General features: G+C 37.6%; 1 protein-coding gene across 2 annotated transcripts in view; it reads left to right on the top strand.

The window, feature by feature from the left end:
• CGNL1 (cingulin like 1) overlaps nt 1–19,723 on the top strand; it is a 191,895-nt gene that overhangs the window by 84,062 nt on the left and 88,110 nt on the right. For both annotated transcript variants that reach the window (XM_082254053.1, XM_082254054.1), the window contains exons 7-8: nt 5,998–6,139; nt 7,826–8,038. In XM_082254053.1, the coding sequence (XP_082110179.1) occupies nt 5,998–6,139; nt 7,826–8,038 (355 nt within the window). The remainder of the gene's footprint in view (nt 1–5,997; nt 6,140–7,825; nt 8,039–19,723) is intronic.

Below are 19,723 nucleotides of genomic sequence, written 5' to 3' on the forward strand. Positions count from 1 at the left end.
TTTTTTTAACCTTCAGACACATTATTTTAAATATATATATATATATATACATACATACATACATACATACATATATATTTTTTTCTTACATGCCTTTCTCTTTGCTGATGCTAAACATACTTTAACTTGCAAATATCCCACAGGCTGGTTTTCTATTCGTATATGTGTCGTGAAGCTATTTTGCAGAGCAATACTTAAATTGTTAAAGACAAGGCACCGTTACCCCAAATCTAATTACGTGCAAACTAGATGAAATGATTACAGAAAAAAAAAGATTGATGATTTTATTAATCGTATTAGTACCTGATCTTTCAAAATATAAAAAATAAATATCAGTACACATTTTATTTGATTCTTAAGTAGCATAAGGGTACCAGGTAAACCATTGGTTAGTTCATCTGTATCACTGGATGGCAAAGATTGGCATCATTTTATGACATTTGAGGACATCACCAGGATCTACAAACTTTCCGCATAAGAATGTAATAAATGTCTATCAAATCTATATGTTTTATATAGATATGTCAGCAAACTGATCAACATCTGGTATGTCTACTGCTTCAATTACAACAGGATATAATACACATATAGGGAATATAGTTTGCTCAGTTGGCACTTCATCCAAGATAAGCATCAACGGCAAAAAAAGAGAGGAAAAAGGATTTTAAAGTTCCAAACATAGCCCCGAGAAAAATGTAAACATACAACCTCAATTAAAGGCAAAAAGTTTTCATTCACACCAATAATTAAACATCATAAAAATTTTTACAGACACAAAGTTCTAGAAATACTGAGTTTGTGATCATTTAAGGAACACTTATCCTGTTATGCCCTAATTTACAAGTATACTATTCCTATAAATATGCATATACTGTAGTTATGACAACATATACACACACATAGTGTGTGTTTATATATATATATATATATATATATATATATATATATATATATAAATATAAATCAAAAGTACAGGATATGATAAAGGGTCTCAGCGCAATTCACTATCTACTAGCTTCACCCAGAGACCAAATCCATAACCATAGTATTGTACGTATAGCGCTGCATCTGGTCAGAAAGTACTAAGACTTTATCTTGAACATAAAGTAACAACTGCTTATGCATTTCAACCAAAGGACATTATCAGTACTGAATGGAAGGACACTTTCTGAAGTTTTAAAAAGGCATTTGTTTTATCTAGTAAGAAGATTATGCACACCTCTGAAAAAAAAACTACCAAGATTTAGATGCAGCTCTCTCCAAAATCTCATGAAATCGAATGCGATGTCTTCAGATATGGCATGGATATATTCCATATTGCGTAAAAATTGCATTGCACTTTCATTATTTTTTTGGCTTCAGCCAAAACATAGTAAAGCTCGTGCCCATGTAGATGCAGTCCTGAAGCAGTCAGAATAATAGGTGGAATCTGATTTCCTCCAGTTAACGTGCATTATGATTCAAGATCCAGACCAATACACTTCTAAAACAAAGATCTGTGGAATTCCCTTTGAGGGAAATATTTTTGGATTCATAAATAAAAAAAAAAAAATAAAGGATTACTAAAATGTGAAAGATGTTTGGAAACCTGGCTGTTTTGACCCTGAAGGGAACGCGAACATTTTTCTGAGTCAAGCACCCTCTGGAGAGAAATGTTTGACTTCAATAATGAGAGAGTCAATCAAGGATAAGTATTTAAGCCACTTGTCAACAAGACCTAATGATCTCAAGTGTTCAGTTAAGAAAGTTGAGCACTTTCATTGTCAATTTTATTGGGGTGTAGATTTTTTTTTTCCCATGGTCTGATTCACAGATACAGGGAATACAAAAAAGCCTGCTTGCTGAAGAACATGGGTTCTTACACATCAGACAACTCCTTGATCAGAATAGTTTCCTTCTTAGGAATAAAGCAAATGCGATTTTTTTTTTTTTCCCCTGGATTAAAGAGATCGTTGCCTACAAATAAATGTTCTAGCCCTCTCTGAAACCTTTACCTTGCCTATGCTTTAAGGTCCAGACATCCAACTATTCCTTTTTACCTAAAGTTGTTTTATGGAATACTGATTTTTTTAAATATATCACAGCATTCTGATCCATCTGTTTTAAGAGTTAACAGGGATTCTTCAAAATAAGCCAAACCACTCTTTGAACAATTGCAGACTTGACAAGTCATGTTCGATCACACTCAAAATGTTTTTCTTTTTAGCCTTCACCCCTCTCATTGGAGTCCATGAGCCCTAGCCCTTTTTTTGAAAGATACTGTTGGTGCTTTCCTATACAAACCCAACTTTAATTCCCAAATTTCTGTCAGTATTTCACAAAATTTATATTTTAGGATTCAATAAGAAAATATGCCCTGATGCACCCTGTGAAGCACCTCCATCCCTCCATAACATAGAAAGTTGCACAGATTTCCCCATGGGACTTTGAATGAGGTGTGACACGCCCAATGTTACAATGTAAAAAACACGTTTATTGGAACATACAATGTCAGCAAGTAAACGCAGACAGGTACCATATTGTGAAACAGATTTGCGATGCTATACATAGTATATTTATATTCATAGTCAAGTTCAGTATTTAATAGAGCAATCCATGGTAGGTATGAAAATGCATCCTGGTAATCCGACGCGTTTTGTGAACAACCGTTCACTTCCACAGGAGTTGATGCGATACATGGTTTCTAGGAAATAGACAGTTTGTAACATGTAATAAAGATAGTAGATAATGTTATGCTGATGCAAGACACTAAGGGGCCACCAAGGGGCCCATGCTTGCAAATCTGATAAAAGAAATTGCATGCTCATGATCCATTGGCTGCCGATGAGAATGTCTATTCCGGGAGCTGTAGGCCTGGGATCCACGAGGGCCCGGCAGGACAAACAGGGCAAAACACAAGCACAGACCAACATAGTGTGGCATCCACGGAGATGGCTAGAGGAGACATATATATATAATCCATCTATATCTGGCATGGGAAAATTGGTTGGAAAGTTCCCATCATATAACAATATAGCCATATAGCCATAATGGCACAAAGTATAAAAATGCAAAAAATATATAGGGTCCAGTGGATGCAGAAAGCCATGATTTGGCAGCAGGTGTCTTCCACCTAATAAACAATTATAAATTTTTTCACTTAGGTAGGTTACTTCAATTCACTATCCTTTCCTTCTTGAGGCCTCTGGCCCCTGGGGCTATTTGGTTTGCTTCTTGTTTTGTCATTTCATTTAACTTTAATCGCACATCATTGATACTCTCTTGCTTTATTGATCACTTTTAGCATTTAATCTGAGCATTAGATACATACTTTTAACTCAAAAGATAAAGGGGAGGTATGTGGCGCTGCCTATAGCTTCCTGATTGGTTAAGGTAAAATGTTTAAAGTGCAGTAGTGCAAATAAATATTATGTGACCTTTTAAATCAATTAGTGAAGGTGAAATAACTTGATGAATCCAATATTGAAAAATTGATGCTAAATAAATTAGTGAATAAAGCTAGACTAATATTAATCAAAAAAAATGTGTCATAAATTATGGCTGTAGAAAACTGTATACCAATTAGGTGATGACAAAGAATCAAGTGAATAAACCATGATTCTGTATAGTGATGTGAAGTAAAAATAATCAAAATATATAAAGAATTATTATAAATATCACTAGTATTCATAAAAAGTAGATGTAAGTGAAAATCCTCTGTGTATGCATTTTAAGATGCAACTAGGTAAATCACAGTGTAAAACCAACAGGATGCTAGTTAAAAACAGGCTAAGAGATACACAATATAAAAGCAGCAGGGAACCCCATATAAGGCATGGGATATAAAAGTACAAGAATAAATATCAAAAGACACTCTCAATCAATATGATAAAAAAACTCCCAATAAATAGGATAAAAAATTATATGTATAGTCCAACAATAAGTGTCCAATAACTTATATCCCATAGAACATTGATCATAAATATGGTAATGATCTAATATCCACAAGTAGCTCCTGTGCAAAGAGAGACAATTTCCCAAAAAAGTGACTTCAGTGCAGGTGCTTCAATACATCTCTTAGGGGTGCCGACTAAGGTGATCACTCTGTGCTCCCCGTGTCCCCAGGACCGCACTCACCAGAAATAATTACCCCTGCAGGGGTAACAGGCCTTAGGTATAATATCGCCTCTAGTGCCTCCGGATCCCCTTAGGACTCCCTGGACGATCCTCTTAGCCCTGAGCGCTGTCCTGTAGCCTTATTAATTCTTTATATATTTTGATTATTTTTACTTCACATCACTATACAGAATCACGGTTTGTTCACTTGATTTTTTGTCATCACCTAATTGGTATACAGTTTTCTACAGCCATAATTTATGACACATTTTTTTTTTTGATTAATATTAGTCTAGCTTTATTCACTAATTTATTTAGCATCAATTTTTCAATATTGGATTCATCAAGTTATTTCACCTTCACTAATTGATTTAAAAGGTCACATAATATTTATTTGCACTACTGCACTTTAAACATTTTACCTTAACCAATCAGGAAGCTATAGGCAGCGCCACATACCTCCCCTTTATCTTTTCAATTTTACTATACATCCCAGGATTATAGCTATAGTGGTAGGCTGCAGCCAGCTATATTAGGAATCTAGTATACCCTAAGCGCGGATTCTTTATATATACTTTTAACTCAGGCTCACTCTTAGTGTTGCCAGTTGATAACCCTACTTACTACACAGTATTATACTCCTTGTACTGATTTCTGATATTACTATTCAAAAACACTTTAGATATGAGTCTGACACATAGATATGTCTCCTCTAGCCATCTCCGTGGATGCCACACTATGTTGGTCTGTGCTTGTGTTTTGGCCCTGTTTGTCCTGCTGGGCCCTTGTGGATCTCAGGCCCACAGCTCCCGGGATAGACATTCTCAGTGGCAGCCAATGGATCATGAGCATGCGATTTCTTTTAACAGATTTGTAAGTATGGGCCCCTTGGTGGCCACTTAGTGTCTTGCATCAGCATAACATTATCTACTATCTTTATTACATGCTGCAAATTGTCTATATCCTAGAAACCATGTATCGCATCAACCCCTGTGGAAGAGAACGGTTGTTCACGAAACGCGTCGGATTACCAGGATGCATTTTCATACCTATCATGGCTTGCTCTATGGAATACTGAACTTGACCATGAATATTAATATACTATTTATAACATTGCAAATCTGTTTCACAATATGGTACCTGTCTGTGTTTACTTGCTGACATTGCATGTTCCAATAAACTTGCTTTTTACATTGTATCATTGGGCGTGTCACACCTCATTCAAAGTCCCAAGGGAAAATCTTTGCAACTTTCTATATTTTAAGATTTCCAAGCATGCATTTTCTCATATTCAACATAATGGTACTGTTTTTACTTATTGTAATCATGCATCCAAAAAAAGGTATCTCACAAAAGCAAACGCAACACCCTTTGTGCGCTTTATGATAGCAAAGGCAAACAGCCATTAAAAACTTTGATAACTACAAGGAACAAACTCTCTATTACTAAGGCCTACCTTATAATGGCACGGAAAAAAGAAACCCTTACTAAGAACCTACTTCATTAGAGTTTTTTGTTCTTGGCAAAGGGAGATGCCTCAAATCAACAGGGTTTTAAAACAGCTACTTAGTCCAATCACCCACAAAGTGTTAAGCAATGCTTCAAGATGGGAGATAATTCATGCTTATTTGCTGACGCTTTGGTGTGCTGGATGGTTGGAGTAAAAAGCAATCTTCTAAGACAACATCTTTTTTTAGGTCCACTTTCTTTCCTTATTCCTTTTTTTTATGTGTATTGATTTGGGGGGTCTGATGCCTTGGGGACCTTGGTAGTTTTCATTTCTTGTCAAGTAACCATGAAGGAGCCTTTAGTTTTTTTTGTTCTGGTAAGTTTCTTGTACATGTACTGTAAGTTACAAAATACTGTGAGCGCAAAAGCCTTCATTTGTTTTCTCTTTGACAGATTATTTGAGTTGAAGATGGAGCAGGAGCAGTACCAGACTGAAATTAGAGACCTGCAAGAGCAACTGTCAGAAATGCATGATGAATTGGACAATGCAAAGCGCTCTGTTGTTGATGATGGAGAAAGAGAGGCTTTGATAGAGGTCAGTTTTGTAGTGTTGCATTAATGCTGCTGCAATTTATTACATTTAAAATATATTTTAATTTACACACCCAGTTTCCAGGTCATACGAAAGCTATTATGGCAAAAAAAGAAACCATAGGGACTGGAATAGTATTATGTATAATTCTTATAGTTGCACAAAATGATAAATACGCAGGTTGATTACACACTGTATGTTTACTGTTTTTTTTTTGGCATAGGATTTGTGCCGCTAGTCTTGCAATTTATAGACACACTGCCTAGCCAGGCAGGTAATACAACTATTTACTGGTTCAGCAATTCAGCTTCCTTCTATCACCTCGGTGCCTCCAGCCTGCTCACTGGACAATTGATCAGTAAAGCGGAGTCAGGAAATAATACAGTGATCTTCCTGGCTGTGTAGCATGACTGAAGTGTGTAAATCACAAGAGTGATTGAATAATAAAAAACCTTGTGTTAGGGAACACTGTGTCTACTCGCTTGTCCGAACTTTTATTTTTACAAATTATACTAATGTGTTTTGGATCACAGTGGTATTTTTGGACCAAAAGTACAGAGAAATATTAACTTCTAATTACCATTTTTTTGTATGAATCAGATCTCTGTGCAAGTCAAATAATCAAAAATCTCAAGTTGCATTTTTATTTCCTCTACTTTTCGTAATTGTTATTTTGGCATGCTAGGAAAACCTAGATTTTATTTTTGTTAATGTGGATCTGTTGCCTAGGCCATACGAAGGCAGTCTCTGACAATATTTTAGCTGGCTGTTTTTTTATAAAATAGTTCTATGTCAATAATGATCATTTTAAGGATGCTTCAAGAAGAATTCCAGGTATGGCATTTCAGATGTAGTTACATTGGTGCAGCTTGGACCAATGTAACTATGCATTTACAATATCTGTGGGATCCCTCTAGAAGCTAGCTAGTAGGTTCTGCTACTACATCAAATTGCATCTCAAGTTTTTTTTTTGTTTTTATCTTATACTCTAAATTGGAAGTAATCCTACTGCAGTTTTATGTATTTTCTTTTTACATCGCTGTGTTTGCTGAATATCAGCTTTTATTGAGTGCTCACCTGTTGCCTTCTCCCAATTATTTATTTATTTATTTTTTATAATGTTAAATCCTGTTGCTATTATTATTTATTTTTGCTAATAACCAAATTTAGGCAATGTGTGTTGTACATTTTGCCTATATTGTATTAAACTCCGCAGTCCAAGGAACTGGAATAGGTCCAGTCATTGGAGAATGGAAATAAGGAGCAGTGCATTTTGGTATTAGCACAGGCTTAACAGCCTTACAGGGACGAAGCATAAAGCAAGGACTTTCATATTATGAAGCTGCAGATGTATCATCGGTCACAACCACTGAACTTGTTTTACTAGTGTAAAGTAACAATACAAGCTTCTGCTAGTTGTGAGCACTTACATTTATTTTGTCCTTATGGTCATACCTAAGACCCAGCATGAAATGAAATGAGTGTAGTAGGGTGCAACCAAAAGGCTTCAGTGATAATCTGAAAGAGTGGTGTGATGTAAAGCTTTTCATATATGTATATCTTAGTTTTTCATCCCATCTACATATACCAAATGGTGACTGTTATGAAAGGATTATTATATTCTGGATCCTTGTTATTAAGGGTTCCATCATGTTTATTAAATCTAGTCCATATGATTGAATTTCTCAGGAACTCATGCACATGAAACAAGGAGTTCAAGAGTTGCTAATGGCAAAAGAAGAACAAGAAGATCTATTACGGAAGCGAGAACGAGAACTCACTGCTTTAAAGGGAGCACTTAAAGAAGAGGTGTCAACTCATGATCAGGAAATTGATAAGCTAAAAGAGCAATATGAAAAAGAACTGAAAAAGATGCGAGAGAGTCTTCAAGAGACAATGGAGGTAAATTACATAGTTACTAATTGTGCTCTACAGTTTTAAGTGCTTTGTTATAACTATGAGGATAGCTTGAAGGTAATCAGTGGACAAATGACTCATAGGCATTGCTCTGAGTACTATGGCATTTCAGAGGCTATTCTGAGGCCAGAAACACATATAAATTATTTTTTAAGCCTGAAGTTAAATCTCCTAAATACTGTATTTCCTCACCACCCAAAAAAATATAAAAAAGCCAGAATATTTTGTAAAATGTATATTTTTATGTAAGACCACTCTGTTCTAATGCTAGCTAAATACGGCACAACTGTTTTTCAGAAATGTGGTTATGCTAGTTACAGTGGGGAAAATAATTATTGTATCCCCTGCAGTTTTTGTACGTTTTCCCACATACAAAGAAATTAATGGCCTATAATTTTTTATCATAGGTGTATTTTAACCACTTTGTATTTTAACCACTTCCCCCGGAAAGCCATCATGGGTATGACGTCCCTTGAAGTGGCGCTGCAGGCATCATCCAGATATCTTTGTTTTCAGCTGGCAATTCCCTTCACCGTAAAAACAATCATACCAGCTGTTTTGCTGCTTGATTGTGTTTACAGGCGTCTGGGGGGTGCTTCTCCAGTCTCACCTGTGCAATCAGTGAGCCGAAGAATAAACCCGGTGGCGATGGAAGTTTACCATAGAGCTGACCGAGTACCAGATGGCTCCTGGTCATCTCAATGACTCTCAGAGGCCAGAAGCCATTGTCATGATGTCACTTCCGACGCCGGCAGATGTAAACACTGCCATTTTATTTATTGGAAAGCCTAAGATCGATTTTTTTTTTTTAAATCTCAGGCTTTCCAGCAAAGAGAAGGGATCTGGGGACTTATAGACCCCAGATCTCTCCATAAAGAGGACCATAAAGAGGACCTGTCACGCCCTATTCCTATTACAAGGAATAAAAGTGATCAAAAAGTAAACAAAATTAAGGGAATGTGTAAAAAAAATAAAATAAACAAACACAAAAGAAAAAATGTAAAGCGCCTCAGTCCCAGCCTGCTTGCGTGCAGAAACGAACTTATACATAGGTCGTGCTCGCTTTAACTCTAAACAGGTAGCCTGTAAATAACATTTTTAAAGTGTAGCCTATTGAGATTTGTAAGTACCGAAGTTAGTGTGCACAATTTTAAAGTGTGACATGTTGGGTATCTATTTACTCGGCGTAACATCATCCTTCACATTATACCAAAAATTGAGGTAAATGTTGTGTTTTTTGTTTTTTAATTAATGAAAGTGTTTGTGTTTTTTAAAACAAATCGCGTTTGAAAGATTGCTGCGCAAATATCGTGTGACAAAAAAAATGTTCAACACCATTTTATTCCCTAGGGTCTCTGCTGAAACAATATATATGTTTGGGGGTCCTTGGCAGTATGTTTTGGTTAATTGTCATGCTGGAAGTCCCATCCATGACTCATCTTAAGTGTTCTGGCTGGTGGAAGAAGGTTCTCATCCAAGATTTTACAATACATGGCCAGTCTATTGGCTCCCCAATGCGGCAAAGTCAGCCTGTACCTTTAGCAGAGAAACCGCCCCAAAGCATTAAGTTTCCACCTCTGTGCTTGACTGTAAGGATGGTGTTCTTAGGGTCATGGTCAGCATTTTTCTTTCTCCAAACACAGTGAGTTGAGTTAATGCCAGAGAGCTCAATTTTGGTCTCATCTGACTCCACAGCACTTAATCCAAATCCATCTCTGAAACATTTAGACATTCATTGGCAACTTCAGATGGAATTCTTTATTCCCGGCCGGAAGGCCTGCCTTGGTTCCTCACATGGCACCATCGCACTTTCCCCACTTCCCTTTCCCCCACTTTTATGTTTGTGGGTTTTTATTTCTTTGTTGTAGTGTCACTGCACTTTCACTCTTCTTTTCTTGCACGACTTGTAGGGTGTGGGTCCTCGGGCCCAGCCTTGAGTCTTGGGAGGGAGTGGATATGGCCCTTTGGCTTAGTTCGCCCTCTCTCATGGGGTCTCTCTTCGGGGGAGCCCCACCTAGTACTTGGGGTGGGCTGTTTCGGCAGTCCCCCTGGAGAATGGGGTTTGTCTGGTTTCGGCCAGACAGACCATAGTAAGTACCTTAAATCCCTGTCAGGAGTCTTGCGCCCCGGGGGATCGAGTTTAGGGTCCTACCTCTTCGGAGGGAAGACCATTTCGCACACCCTGTGCACTTTTTGTGTTTCCACGTTTGCGTGTGTGCACTTTTTTATGCACCGGGTGTAAGTCTTTTGAGTGTGTTTCACACGCCACGGGCTTTAAGAAAAAAAAAAAGAAATTGGGAACTTCAGATGGGCCTGTACATGTGCCTTCCTAAAGGTGAGGAACCTTGCGGTTGCTGCAATATTTCAATTCATGGCAGCGTATTATGTTACCAATAGTTTGTTTGGTAATTGTGGTCCCAACTGCCTTGATCATTCACGAGCTCCTCCTGTGTGGTTCTGGGCTGATCCCTTACTTTTCTCATGATCATCCTTACCCCATGAGGTGAAATCTTGCATGGAGCTCTAGACCGAGGGCGATTGATGGTTATTTTGTATTTCTTCAATTTGCGAATAATCACTCCCAACAGTTGTCTCCTCCTCCTTACCAAGCTTCTTGCTGATGATCTTGTAGCCCATTCCAGCCTTGTGCATGTCTACAATCTTCTCCCTGACATCCTTTGGCAGATGTTCGATCTTGCCCGTAATGGTGAAGTTTGAATGAAAGAAAGCGATTCTGTGGACAGGTGTCTTTTATACACATGACGAGTTGTCGTTTGGAGCACCTTCCTAAATTGACATCTGTGTACCAAATGAGCACATACTGTAGCCAGTCTGTGGGAGCCAGAATTATTGTTGGTCGGTTGGGGAATCAAATACTTATTTTAATCACTGAACTGAAACCCAATTTATAACATGTGTAGCATGTGTTTTTTCTGGATTTTTGGTTGATATTCTGTCTCTATCATTTAAAATGCACCTATGATAAAAATTATAGAGCCTTTGTTTCTTTGTAAGTGGGAAAACTTACAAAATGTGCAGAGGATCAAAAATGATTTTCCCTACTGTATAAATACTGCAGTCCAATCCACCTCCATCCATACCACGTAGAGAAGAATGAACTGGTGATTTGTTGAGTTGCATATGAACAATTTGACATTTTTTTGGGAATGTTTAAAAACATTTCTATTGCATGCATAAAGGAACCTGGTTGCGTAAATAAACTTGCCTTAAGAAAACTGTACCTTGAAATAGGTAACTTCCCTCACCTGTTACCCCTGTGGCCAAACACTGCTCTGATGCTTTCAAAAAAAATTATTCGGAATCACCCATGTCCCCTACTGCTCTTTTTAATTCACACCGACGCAGGAGATCAAATTCTGGAAGTGTTGGTTTCTAAAGAGACTTCAGCTTGAGTTTCTTTGCAAAGTGATGTTTGTTGGTGCAAATTGTAGGAGAGGTTCAGGTAAGAGTTCACTTGCTGCTTCTTTTTTTTAAAGCAAGTATTCTTGAAGTAACTCTGTAAAGCTTATAGATGAGTGTCCTAGTTTCCAACTTGGTGGTTAGTGGCTCCCCCATGTTTCTGATAGGTTTCCTTTAAGAAAAAGTGTTCATAGTTTTAAATTCCTTAGAATGTCACCATTAGTACTCACTGGTAGTGTTTGCAAGGGTGTTGCTATTCAGATGTCAAATACGCTTTTTGTACCTTATCTTGTGTACGGAAAAATGGCAAGTATGTAGACTGAAGTTCTATACAGTATGAAGCTTTTTGACCTGGGTAAGCTCTACTTGACAAAGACAGATAAGCATTGAATCACCTGTAGAGTTCTTTTTAGTGACTGGATTATTTAACCATAAAACGTTTACAAATTCTTAATAGATATACGATATTTTAACAAATGTGCTTTTAAATAGAAAAAAGACCATAAGGGTTAGATGTGTAAAAAAGATTTTACAGGTGCAAGCCGTGCTCTGTTGCATAGATTTTCCTTGTTCAGGATCTGTTAAACTTTAATAATATAAAAATAGTTTATGTGAATGGGGATCTGTGTTCTCCAAAAAGTACTTCATAATATGTTTCCTTGTGGTTGGGATGGCTGGCTTTATAGTATCCCTGCTGGTATGTTGGGATCTTCCCTTTGTAATAGAAGCCAGAGGATTCCTGGGCAGTGGAGGCTGGGAGTAATTTCCTGGTGGAGGATTCCGAGTTGCTTGGTTCTTCCCAATTTGAGCAGTGCTTCCTGGTTTAGCCAGGACTGGGAAGGCACAGAGCCCATGGTGTTAAGCATCCCCTAGGAGTGGTATCCTGGAGGTGTTCTGAGTATCACTATGGTTATTGGACCCGACTGTGAGAAATGGCACTCAGCCACAACACTAAAGCTTTTTGCACAATGCCTTCATGAGCTAGACTTTTTGGCCAAGATTATGGAAATTTTTGTTAGTAGACAGTAAGGCCTAGCCATTTATGGCTATCAGGTTCCTTCTGATTCTGAGCACACCCAGTACATCGTGACCAAGGGAACGTCCTTGTAGAACAGAAAGGGTATCCAGCTCTCGGTGGGATTGTAATCAAGGCTTTTTTTCTATTCATTTTTGGTGAGTGTATTTAAATGATGGTGGACTCAATATCTTTGCACACATATCAGTTCACTGATATTTTTCACTGTGGAATATGGACTATTTTATGTGATTGGACTTTGGTTTTGCTTCACTAGCACATTATATATATATATATATATATATATATATATATATATATATATATATATATAATTCATGTAATGTTGCATTATAGCGCTGCATTTACTTTTTTATTATTTAGAAGGTTATATATTCACCTTTTTGTGCTTGTGGTTTTGGCATGTTTTTTCAGGTTCCTTCTTCCCCTGCCTTGGCAGTGGGTCTCTATTCAGAAGAGCCTCCCTTCTAGTACCTGCTGGTCAACTTTGGCTGACCATGAGTAGCGGGGCCATTGGGCAATTAAGCTAGGTTGACCTTAGCATGACTTACCCCTGTCAGAAGTTTTGCTCCCTGGAGGGTCAGGGTGGGGTCTTCCTCTTCGAGATGGGGCATTTGACTCACTCTTATGCACTTTTTTATGTGTGTTCACATGCATTCTTTTGTACATTTAATTGTTTGTTTTTTGCACACTGCCATGTCCTGACATGGGGAATAATCCTTTTATTTTTGGGATATGTGATTTTTTTTTTTTTTTTATTAATATAAGTGCTATATGTGTGTCTATCTCCAGTCGTTCAATATATGCCCAATGTAAAGCTGGATACACACTATCCAACTTTTGTGGTTAGATTTCCTTCAGATTTACCTTTTCTATGTAGTGCAAGGGCCTGCCAGATTGCATACAAATTGAAAGTGTTTAGGTTTGACCTCATATTATATGGTTTTGGTAAGTCTAAAGGAAAAAGTCTTCAGAAAATCTTATAGTGTGTATGGCCCATTAGACTCATCATGCAGCATTTTGTCGACCTTTTTAGATGTTTTTAAGATTTTGAATTATAACTTATAATTTTGTTCTGCAGTTTTTCTTGCTGACACGTTAAGATTACCTAGGTATTCTGTAAATAGGGTCTCTTGTACAAAGGCACCTAAGGCCCTGCAACAACATTTCTGGCATATTTCTCCTGCAGAGAAAGCCTAGTTGTTCCAAACAGACACCTATGGAAATGAATGGCTGTGCGTGGCTGTACATGGTTATTTGCCAGTGTTCGTGTAAACAGGAGTATAGCATATGCAAAATATATAACATTTTCTATTTTTTGCATACACCTGTACACTGTTCTTATGAGGCCTACATTTTGGTGGAAAATAATTCTCATCCTCTAAGTACTTAAAAAGGTAATTTATTCCTACTAAATCTTGTTTTGTGGTTGAGGTTTGTTCTCATGAAGGATTGTCACTTTTATTGAAATATATAACATAACCAATGCTTAGATAAGAACGGGAAATCGTCATCTGGAAATTCTCAAGTTTTAAGCCATCAGAAAGTCAAATAAAGCCATCAAAGCCACATTCCACAAATACCAGGTCTACGTTTTCTATAAATTCCAGGCCTTTTTGTTCATGCCAGTTCCAACAAATTGCACTGCACTTTATTGTGCTCAATCACAGCAGACCTTACTGTTGAAAACTTGCTGAAACAACACCAGCCTGATGCCTATATAGATAAAGCATCAGGTTTCAGAGCTATTTCATTAACCGACTCAGTGGGTAGAGTGACCAATAACTGTTTATTGTTTTGACGTGCAATCACATGTATGGGATGACCTATTTGATCAGATCAAACATCATGTAATGTGAAGGGAAGGCATTGGCAGAATGCCATCCAGTATGGTAGAGCATTTGATATTTGCCTGTAGAGCCTGTAGAACCTAGCCACTTCAGCCTCAGTGATACACCCCTACGTTGAAGGGATTATACCAGGATGATGGCTGCAGCTACAGTAATCTTTCTGGTATGTTTTTTCAGCCAGAAATAATCTTTTATGTAAAAGTAAACGTAGCGACTAATTAGCCACGGGATCACTTTTACAAGGGGCATAAGGAGCCCCCTCCTAAGACCTTCCATTGGTATGTGCACTTTTTAAGTGTGACATGCTTGGTATCTATTTACTCTTCGTGACATTATCTTATGTGACAATATCTTTTATATTTTACCTAAAAATTGGTTATTATATTCTGTTTGTGTGCACTAAAATTCATTAAAGTGTATTTTTTCCAAAACATTTGTTTGAAAAACCGCTGCAAAAATACCACTGACATAAAAGATTGCAATACCCACCTTTTATTTTCTAGGGCCTCTACTTAAAAAATATATATTATGTTTGGGGGTTCTAAGTAATTTTTCTAACAAATATAATTACATTTTTGCAGAAGTGTCAGAATTGGCCAGGGGCTGAAGTGGCATGGGACCACTCCTCCAAGCTGTCACTCATGTTTCTGCAGGAATACCTTTTTTTTAATTTTCTTTTTTTTTTATTACACTTACTAGTTTAAATGTCAAGTAGGACTATTTCGGGTATTTGGCCTGAACAATTTACATTTGAATGTTTGAATATTTCTATGGCCACAGGGTTTCATAATTTCAAAACAATGATTATTATAAAAGATAAACTCAAATGGCTGAGTTGTGTGCATTCATTAGATTTCATTTTAGTAAAGTTTGCATCCAAAATTCACATTTTTTAAATAAATTCAATTGAAAATGTGTTAATCTTGTCTGGAAAAAAAATTATAAATATAAATAGGCTCCTCAGTGTCTTAAAGAAGAGCCACATTTTGTATATCCCCTTAATAGGCATGTTTATCCAAGAGCAGGAGTTCCCAAACTGTGGGTCGGGACCCACTGGTGGGTCGCGAGCTGTGTTTGAGTGGGTCGCGATGAGCCAGAAATCACTAAGAGTGGACCCGCCTAAATTGTGCTTTGCGAGCCCGCGCAAATTACAGAGAGCCAGAGCAGTCAAATCCTGATGGATTCAGGACCCCGCCCACGCAGTTTACGGAGGCTGGTCTGCATTTCCCACGAGGAGGATACTTGCATCAGTGAGTATGTATGTGGGCTGTTATGTAGGTTATGTTCATGGGGTGAAGAGCCAGCTCCTCAGTCCTGCTGGCGGCAGCGGTTGTGGCTAGACTGGCGGCGGGATTCTCTCAGCTATAGTGGGCAGAGACAGCAGCCTCTGTGTCATAGTAGGACCAGGTGGCCTGGCGGAGTCAGGAGTTCATGGCAGCTTCTGTGACCCCAGAGGGTTTGAAGGAGAAGAGCCAGGACACCAAGACCAGCATAGAGCTCCTCATCATGGAAACTCTGGGTGAGGGTTGCTGGGCCCGGGAGAGGGCAAACAGGGGTTTCAACTTCACTGTGGATCGCTGGGAGAGGAAGGAGGGTGAGTACCATATAGCCTTATATTTATTTATATATTAATTAAGTGTATTCAATAAGAAATCGAAAAGTAGTAAATTGATATTTTTATTTTAACATCCCCCCTCCCTTTAAAATATGCATTATTATTATTATTATTATTATTTGCATTTATATAGCGCCAACAAATTCTGTAGCGCTTTACAATATTCAATTAAAAGCAAGTGGGTCCGGAACAATAATTGTATTCAGATGTGGGTCTCGGCCCAAAAAGGTTTTGGAAGCCCTGTCCTAGAGAATTCAGATTTGAAGAGGGCTTTGGCATTGGGATATATAGTCCCCTCCATGCAAAATGAACAGATTCTTTTGCTCCTTGTACCCACCGCATACCAACTTTGTTGAAGTAATCTAATAACGGTCCTTGCCCAAAAAGGCCAGCTGTCCTATAATCCTTTTACACCCAGGAACAGGTTTGGTTCAAGGACATCTTGAGCACAGTGGACAAGCTTATCCAATTAAACATCTCCATCAATTTTACAACACCCTATCCTGTTTTTTTATTAAGTTATTAAAATTATCATAGCAGAGCAAGTCCCAAAATTGTATAAAATTTGTCAGTTGTCAAAAAATGGGAGAGATCCCCAGCCAGCAGACTCTCTATAACGCCAGATTGTCTGCTAGCATGTTACTTTAACCTATGCATTGGTTTACTCCTATGAGGAAGAATTAGTTCCTTGACCGAATTTAGCTACGGAGAGCTTTTTTGTAGTACAGAATGTGCTATGTTTTATTGTTTGTATTCTTGTTACGTATAAAAAATTGCAAAAAAAAAAGAAACCCTTTTAAAAAAAATGTCTGGGTCTACTGTTTTTGCCCCTTGCCCTTTTCGTATGAACCATAAGTACATAAGATTCTTCTGTAATACTCTAATTATGTATAAAGGACACATCCGCTGCATTGTTATAGGTTGTAACACTGACTGCTAGGCTATAAGCCATGTTAAGAATTCTGCCCATTCAAAAACACAATAGCCCATTCATATTTGTTTGCAAGTGTATATCGGTTGAAAGAATAGCTGTTTTGTTGATGTTGAAGACTTTTCCATTTCCAAATTGGTCTTGTTAGTTTCTCTTTTGAATGTTGTGACTTTAATCTAAATGTTGGGTTTACATTTTCTAAAGGACGCTGTGTTACTACAACAACATGTAATAAGCTAATCTTTTCAGCTCCCCTCTCAAGGTTTCTGATTTTGACCTAATAATTCCCAGGAATTAGGATGCTTTGTAGACTTTCTGAGAAATAGACCATGTCAGCAACTCGTTGCTGATTATCTGCCTGAGAAAGGGGACTTTGATTGTATTTTGTCGGGCAATCTGACCTTTTCTGTGGGCTTATTTTGTTCAATAAGGAATTACTGGTGAATTTATTGGACATTAATTACATTTTAAAAGTGACATTTATATGTGGGGTGAGGTTTTTTAGGGAAACTATAAAAATGTATGTAAATATTTGCATCCACTTAAAGCAAATGATGTAATTAATAAGTGTTCATGTTTAAAAAAATATATATTTTTGTAAAACCTTTAAATATATGTGTACATAGGGGGCAGCTTTATTTGTTCATCCTTTTTTAAGGCACAGATTTTTGCTTGGCAGTACTATACAGTGGCCTTGCTTAACCCCTTTGCCCCTAAGGGTAAAACAAATCTTAAAGCCTAAGCACAATTTTGTAACTTTGGCATGTGTTATTAAAACCGTGCATATCATCACAACTACTTTGTGCTTCTAGGTGGATTTTACTGTGTTTTTTTATGGACAAATTGGGCTTTCATTTGGTGGTAAATGCTAATGGATATCTCCTGATTTTATTTGTTTTTATTATCGTCAGAAAACTGGCCAAAAATAATAATTTTTTTTTAAATTTTGCTGTATATTTTTGGCTACTGCCATACCATTCTACCAAAGAACAACCCAAAATTCCCCTGCTCCTGACGATCACAGCGATACCACAAATGTGTGCGCTATTTGTTGTTTGTACCTTGATACTAATAATAAAAAATAATAATAATAAAAAAAAATCCTGTCCATAAAGTAATTACCCTGTTCTTGGACTTGGACCCACACACTAACCCTAGCACTAACCTAGATCAAACCATAGATTCTTTTATTTTTTTATTATTATTATTATTATTTAGTTAGTTATTTCTTTTACACTTGCTTTTTTTTTTTTTTCTCTCTGTAAGGATGAAATATCTCTCTCCTCCATTCAGAGAGAGAGAACACAGAGGTGGGCTTCACAGTTACTGATCATTAGCTAATCAAAGGGTATCACAGCGATCAGGTGACCCAGAATCAGGAGCTCAAAGGCAGATACGCAGATATGCAGCCCCGTAGAAAAAAGCCGAGCTGCATATGTGCGGCGCCAAGAGATTAAAGTGATTGTAAAGATAGGTTTTTTTTTTAATTCAAACAATAAACATGTTATACACGTTTGCTCTGTGGGGTAGTATTGCACAGAGTGGCCCCTGAACCTCCTCTTCTGTGGTTTCCCTCCCTGGCGCTGTCCCCTCCTCCTACTGTGTTTACCCCCATAGCAATAAGCATGCTTCCGAGCCCAGCTATGTGCTTCTTTAAACATACAGAGTCCTCTCAGGCCTTCTCAGGAATTGATTGACAGCAGCAAGAGCCAATGGCTCCCGCTGCTGTCTCTGTGCCTGTGTGAGAGAGAGAGCAGCAGTGCTGCTCTTGAGCACAAAGCTTGATTGAGATAGGACTTCAATAAGTATACAAAGGTGCTGGGGGGGGGGGGGGGTCATGAAATGCTTTTTACCAAATGCATTACGGTAAAAAAAAAAAAACATACCTTTAGAAACACTTTCACTGTTTTTCTGTCAGGCTTTCATTTAGAAGCACGTTTGTATTAAATCTGAACTCCAGGAATTATCTGTATTCAATGAATACCTTGGTCCAGCTTGGCACGATGTAACTGCATTATTATTACCTGATGGGCTGCTGGAGTAGCTGAAAACCACTGAGATATACATACTTACCTTGTGTCAAGTGTGACCAGTTCAGCTTGAAGCTTTTTATTCAAACAACTCTTAGGTGTTTGAGTGTGAGAAGTCGTTATCTGACGTTGTACGCTTTAACTGCACTACCTTGTTAAATAATCTGATGAACATGAGCATTTTTCTAAATGCTATGATAGCTTTCAAAGGAGGCTTCTACTACGCAAACCTGTTTTTCTACATTGTGAATGTGTTACATTGTAGTAAATCAAACCTCTTGCCACAAGAACTCATACTGCAGAGTGCTGGGATTCAGTATTGACATTGCAAAGACGAACATGGCTCACCTAAAATTTCCTTAAAGTGGAACTAAACTTTCTCAACCAAGATTAGGTATTTTAAATCCTTATGAATAGGAAGGTTTTTCTTGTTTTTAATCTTTTCTGTTTTATTTATTTATTTTTTTTACATTTCTTCAGTTGATTCCTGGTATCTGACCTAGGCTAAAAAATATAAGACATCCCAGGAGCATTCATGTCAATTCTTTTTTTACTTATGAAGGAAGGAAAGACTCTCCTGCCTGCATGATTGAGCGAAGGGCAGATGGATTCCAGGAGTGAATGCTAAATAAATCATCTGCCCTTACTCAAGATGCCCATGGCTAGGTTAGTGTTTTTTAAAGTGATTTCTCAACAAAATAAAGAATGGAGACATGGCTGGGAGAGTTTGCTTTTGAATATTAAAAAGGAATTAAAGTAGTTGTAAACCCTCACATACACTCAGTTAA

The sequence above is a fragment of the Pelophylax lessonae genome (genome assembly GCF_965119305.1).
Source record: "Pelophylax lessonae genome assembly, chromosome: 4".
NCBI classification, from domain to species: domain Eukaryota; kingdom Metazoa; phylum Chordata; class Amphibia; order Anura; family Ranidae; genus Pelophylax; species Pelophylax lessonae.